Below are 6,271 nucleotides of genomic sequence, written 5' to 3'. Positions count from 1 at the left end.
AGTTACTGTATTACATCATTTATGTATTGTTTCAAATGACAAAATTTCTGTCTATTGTCATTTTCTATTGTTTAATACCATTACAGTTAATTATAACATTAATTAATAACAATAAAATAAATAATAAAATTGTAATTTTAAAAACAATTATAGAATCTTTAGAAATTCAGGGCCAACTCTCTAGAGGGTTCCAAACGGGTCTATTGGGGGTAACTAGCAGAGATAGTTTGGCATTGCTTGAACAAGAAAATAAAATAAAATAATATAGTATTTATTTTTAATAAGAATTTTTTATTCCTTAACTTATATTCACATGGTTTGAACGAATCAGTATTATAGTGATATTGCTGAACTGTATCACGTTAGGCATGTACCAGCCGTGTTCCGATGATGTTTGTGAATCAAATAAGTGTAAAATGTTGCAAATATTTGACGATTTAACGTTTACATTTTTCGCATTTGAAATGGTTGTGAAGATTACAGCAATGGGATTCACGGGGAAAGGTTCTTACATGGGTGATTCATGGAATCGTTTGGATGGTTTCATCATTGTTGCCGGGTACGTACTTGTTTCTTATTCATATAATTACTATCTTATTAACTATTATACAATTTCTTATCATTACTTAGTATTGTGGTATTCTATAAAATAGCTAGGATACTTTAAAAATTACATACAAATGGGTGCAAAAATAGATATACAGTTGTTATTATGGCACACCATTTATGCTATATGTATGTTAATTTGGCTGAAAAGGTAGACACGTATTCTTAAATCATTGTAATTGATCATAAACAGGCATTATAATATGGCAGTTATATTGTAACCAATTGCTTTGTGGTTGATCATAAATCAGTTACAACGTGATGATCACGTTGTAACTGATCGCTTTGTGATTAACTATAAACGGACACTACGAGATGATTGATAATTTATTGAAATTAATAGAGTAGTTCCCTGTAGGAGGGAGGATTATATATATATTGAATACATTATACTTATGAAACAATAATTCAAAATGATTTTTTGTGTTATTGTTTCATTATGTAAGCTGATTTTAAAGAATATGCTCTTCTTATCAGAAATCTTGAGGTGGAATTTGAAAAATGTATAAAATCCTTTTATGAAATTGAATATCTTCAGAGCTCATGTTATGAGACGTAATAGTGTGACAACACAATGATCATATTGTAGTTTATTGCTGTGACCAATTATAAAGCGACATCATAACATGATGATCTAACTAATAAGTGATGCTTATTAGTAATTACTGTACTTCAGCATAGTACAAAATTTTGAGTATTTCCATTGTAGCAATGAGAATACTCATCATTTTTAAAGTATCCTAACTCAACCCCACGTCATTAAAACTTTAACTAATTAGAAGTAGTATGGATAAATTAATTAAAATTTCCTATAAATTCTTACTTTATATTAATAAAATGTAATTTGTATGCACATGAACAAGGTAACAATCTTTTCTTTAAGGTTTTACACTACAAATATAGTGCCATGAAATCTTAAGATAAAGAAAAGATNTTATAACATTAATTAATAACAATAAAATAAATAATAAAATTGTAATTTTAAAAACAATTATAGAATCTTTAGAAATTCAGGGCCAACTCTCTAGAGGGTTCCAAACGGGTCTATTGGGGGTAACTAGCAGAGATAGTTTGGCATTGCTTGAACAAGAAAATAAAATAAAATAAGACGATCACAAATTATTATGACAGTCACAATGCCAGGCAGCAATTTTTAATCATATTTTTAATATATTTAATTTAAAATATATGCTTTCCAATTAGTAGTGACTTGCCCCTGTACACCATACTTTTCGTGATAACAACAGAGTCATGCCGGTCACCCATGTAACTCCATTCTAGAGAAAATTTTTTAATTGAAATCACATAATTTCCTGCATAGAAATTCTTATATAGTCGGGGTTAATCGGGATGTCCTGCCCATAAACATTCCTTATCTGGTCGCGACTTTTTTCTATCAAACATCGTTCTTCAGAATAAGAAAGAGAAGACAGACAGACAATGGAAAATGGGAAAGTGGGAATTTATAGGTCTAGAATTTGTTAAATTGCAGCCCTATAAAAACATATATTAAGATTAAAACAATATCACAAGTAAAAATTTGGTTATTTTTAGGTATATATAATAATAGTAAATTAATTTATATAAAAGCACATTAGTATTCTAAAATAAAATAAAGATATCTTTCATTCTTCTATATAAATAATTCTTAGCAAGAAATAAATTACAATACAAACTCACATCATCTTAAATAAATAAATATTTAAGCACATTTTATTTAAATCAATTCCCATATAAATTAGTGTTTTGATATTTAATATAAAATGAATAATAATAATATTAAATTTGAAAAAAGCTTTACTTCTTAGACATTTGTTAGCAAAAAGAACAAAACGATATAAAATTTTCATCTTGAAATTATAGCACAAACCTGAAAGAGTAGAAGGACGAAGTGAATTGAATGAAGATTTTAGTCTATCCATAATTTCTTTTCTTGATGACATAGTATTACATGACCGAATCTTTGTAGCTCTATAGAAAAGTGAAATCAATAAATCCAGAAAAATACAGTAAAAATCATATTTTAGAAAATAAAAGTGAGGTTTTTTTCAGTGGAAGAAGGAATACATTTTATTTTCAAAATGAGTGAATTAAAATACTTAAATTTATTATTAATCGGATGAATTTAGATTATGGAAGATTTAAGAAAAAACTTTTCAGAAAGAATAAATCTGTAAAACTTCTTCAAATTTCGATTCATTGTAGTAGAATATTTGGTTCTTCTCTCTAACTGTATTTTAGAATTTTTAAATAAAAACCTTAATATAAATGCTTTCTTCCTAAAATAGTTTAGCGAAGAGTTGCGTAACTTTCCAGGCAAAAATATTTAAAATTGCGTGTGGCACCATTTGAACCAGATTTTACTAAAAATACATTTTTATGTTATTAATTATTATAAAATGACAAAAAGCTTAATTTTCAGGACAGAGATGAGTTTCAGAAAAATTGCAAATGCTAATAACCAGTAAAATCTTCATTCAGTTCGACCCCATTGGAGATATGGCACCTGACACCCTTTATCTCTCCATCCTCTTGACCTTTATTCAACAAAATTTAACAGCCTCAACATCCTTAATATACAAACCTTCCTGCAAAATTGCAGAATTTTTCCACGAAATGTACAAAAGTTATTTAGCTTCAAATTAGGTAAACAAAATCGTGCCCCCAACACACACTAACAGTCATACATACAGAAAAATTCCCAAATTATTTGCATTACTCGACGTGACAAGGTGACCTGAATCCAAAAATATAAAAATATTGGAGAGGGGTTATTTTTTGACTGTTTGTCATACTTCCCCTCTGTTACATATAACAGACGGGAAAGTAATTAGATTTTTCTAAGCTTCAGATTAGTAACATCTACTTTAATTGGGCCTTGGAATTATAATAAATCTTTAAAATTTGTTAAATGATGAAAATTATACAGAAAATTTAAATTAACACAAAGTAGACCCGCTTTTACGACTTCATAAATTTCTTATGATTGTGCAAAATGCCTTCTTTTACCATTATTCTAAAGCATTATATAGTTAAAATCGTATTTCCAAGCACGTTATCTCAGGCTGTGATACCGTGTTAAACTAATGGGAAATGCAAGGGTTCGCTTTACGACGAATTTCCAATTACGTCGTTAAAAGGGTGAAACATTACTTATGAAAAATGGAAAGTAGCTCTTCTTTATATTAAAATAAAGAAATTTGTGGATTTTTAACATTCTTCATTAGCATGTTCAAATGCACACATACCTACATTGAGTATAATGTTTAGGAAATCGTGTAAAATGTCGTCTGTCTGTCTGTCTGCCCTTTTTTTTATCTCGAGAACGCAGAAAAATACATGAAAATTAAGACCAGGCATGGAATTATTAATGTCTAGAGACCTGATTAACTAAATAAAATCTTTTATAAATTATAAATAGGCTTTTATAGTTTANGGCAGTATATAAATTATATTTAAAATAACATAAAAGTAAAAGTCATTATTATGAAAATTAATTTAATATCTAGAGAAATTGGGTGAGTAGATAAAACAGTTTTCTGAAATTACCGTAGGGCCGTATCTACATTAATTGACAGTCAAGATATTTGTAATATTTTATGAAATTATTATAAAAGATCATTTTAGATTTACATCACACTATAAAGTGTATTTTAAATTCGAAATACTTAGTGTCTGGAAACAATTCTTTTATAATTTACAGCCCTTCTTACTTGCGTAATTCGTTCACTTATAATACAAATTCCAAGATGATGAATCATGTAACAAAGATCAATGTCATATAATTTAAGGCCTTTGTCATAGGTCATGTCATTATTATCAACGGAGGTCGTTTTAAATAGCTTCGTTCATTGTGACGTACTGTGTTGAATGTGAGAAGTACGCACATCTACAATGTTCGTGCACTGTGCCATGCTTGAATGTTGTTACCAGTGTTTACATGGTGATTATTTTAGTAATTACCATAGGATTTGTGATGAAATAAGAATAATTATATCTTAGAAAGGAATTGTTTACGGATCGTTTTTCTTACTTTTGAGATTAGAATACATTTTAAAGATTGTTATGGTATTTTGAAGTTACTCGTACATAATACTAAGAAAAAAATATATTTTATAAATGTAATAAACATTATTTACTTGAAAAAATGATAAGAATTTCTCTTTACTTAAACTCAATTATTTTCAAACATTAATTTAAATCAGATACAGGATATGTATAATACAAGAAAGTTGAGCTTGATAAATATCATACTACAAGTGATAAATGGAGGAAAATGCAAATAAATAAATTCTATAGATACAAGAATCAATGCTGATAAAATTTAGAATATTAAGTAGATTTATAAGAATATTTCTTCCAGTTGAAATTAGAATAAAATATCTTTGAATAACATAAAATATGATCGACTTTTCAATATAGTGTGGATAAGAGATGAATAGTGCAATGCAAACAACTTTACAAATGGAGATAAATTCTGATGACCTAGAGTTAGAAATGATGAAAGAAGAGTCAACAAGTTCCAAAGATATTGAAAAAATGTACATTTTATATACATACTTTGACAATTTGAAGTATTATGAAAATATAGGTAAATGTATTACATTGAATACAACTGACAAATAAGATTGGAATATTTTAAAGTAAATTTGTAAATCAAAAATTTGATAAATAAAATGAGTATGAACTTTATAAATAATGTAATAAATCTTTATGAATGGTGATAAATAACTTAAAAGGAGGAGAGTTTTAGTAAAAGAATTAAATAAAAGCAAGTTCTAAATGACTCAACTATATCAAATTTATAGCTTAGAATATCACCAAGTTACAGATCTTATTAATTATCACATTATTAATATTAAAATTAAATATTTTATTAATTTTTATTTATAAAAATGAAATGTATCGATTTCCCAACTGAAGTAACACGTGTTTAATCTGTTCAAATTTTACTATTATAACAACAAAAATGATTAAAATAATTATAAATAAATAAATAAATAGTCAAAAACTAAATTAATTTAATGCATTAATGAATTTTATATTTTAAATAAAATAAAACTGTTAATTTTATTATATATCTTGCCATCAAAAGCATTGATTTGTATCTGATACACTATATAACCTGAAAGATTAACTAAAAAGCTTATGGAATAAATAAAATATAACATGTATACAAAGAAGTTTAAACTTTAAAAAAATATTATTTTTTTATTATTTACGGATTATTTAATAGATTTGAAATTTTAAAAATGTGATTATCTTAAATAAAGTTGTTTGATTTAATGTCATTGATTAATTACTTTGAATAAATCTTATTAACTTGGTTTAATTAAAACCTTGTAGCATAGCCTAATTACTGTCTGTAAGATATATTAGGTCGGATAATATGTCCAATTAAATACAATTGAAATTTTACGTATATAAAATTCATATTTAAACCATTACATTTCTTTTAAAAGAAGCGTCATTTATATTATTCATAATAAAATATTTTCAGCAAAAATTATAACATTTATGCATAATTTTTCGATTTATTCTTACATAAGAGTGGAAAAAATAGGTTTTATTATAAAATTTAAAGTTTAATTTTAATATTTATAAACAATAATTTAAAACGTTTTACATAAAAATATTGTTAAATGAGAATTTATTTTTAATATCT

General features: G+C 26.0%; 1 protein-coding gene across 1 annotated transcript in view; it reads left to right on the top strand.

Annotated features, from left to right (window-relative positions):
* Positions 1-334: 334 nt before the first annotated feature.
* LOC111637117 (voltage-dependent T-type calcium channel subunit alpha-1H-like) overlaps positions 335-6,271 on the top strand; it is a 133,243-nt gene continuing 127,306 nt past the window's right edge. The window contains exon 1 of the mRNA XM_023382535.1: positions 335-559. Within this exon, the coding sequence (XP_023238303.1) occupies positions 369-559 (191 nt within the window). The 5' untranslated portion in view covers positions 335-368. The remainder of the gene's footprint in view (positions 560-6,271) is intronic.

This window comes from Centruroides sculpturatus, unplaced genomic scaffold, assembly GCF_000671375.1.
Source record: "Centruroides sculpturatus isolate CEXI.00-Female unplaced genomic scaffold, Cexi_2.0 scaffold1155, whole genome shotgun sequence".
NCBI lineage: Eukaryota > Metazoa > Arthropoda > Arachnida > Scorpiones > Buthidae > Centruroides > Centruroides sculpturatus.
The sequence above is the reverse complement of the archived record's forward strand: the minus strand, read 5'-3'. Positions and strand labels throughout refer to the sequence as shown.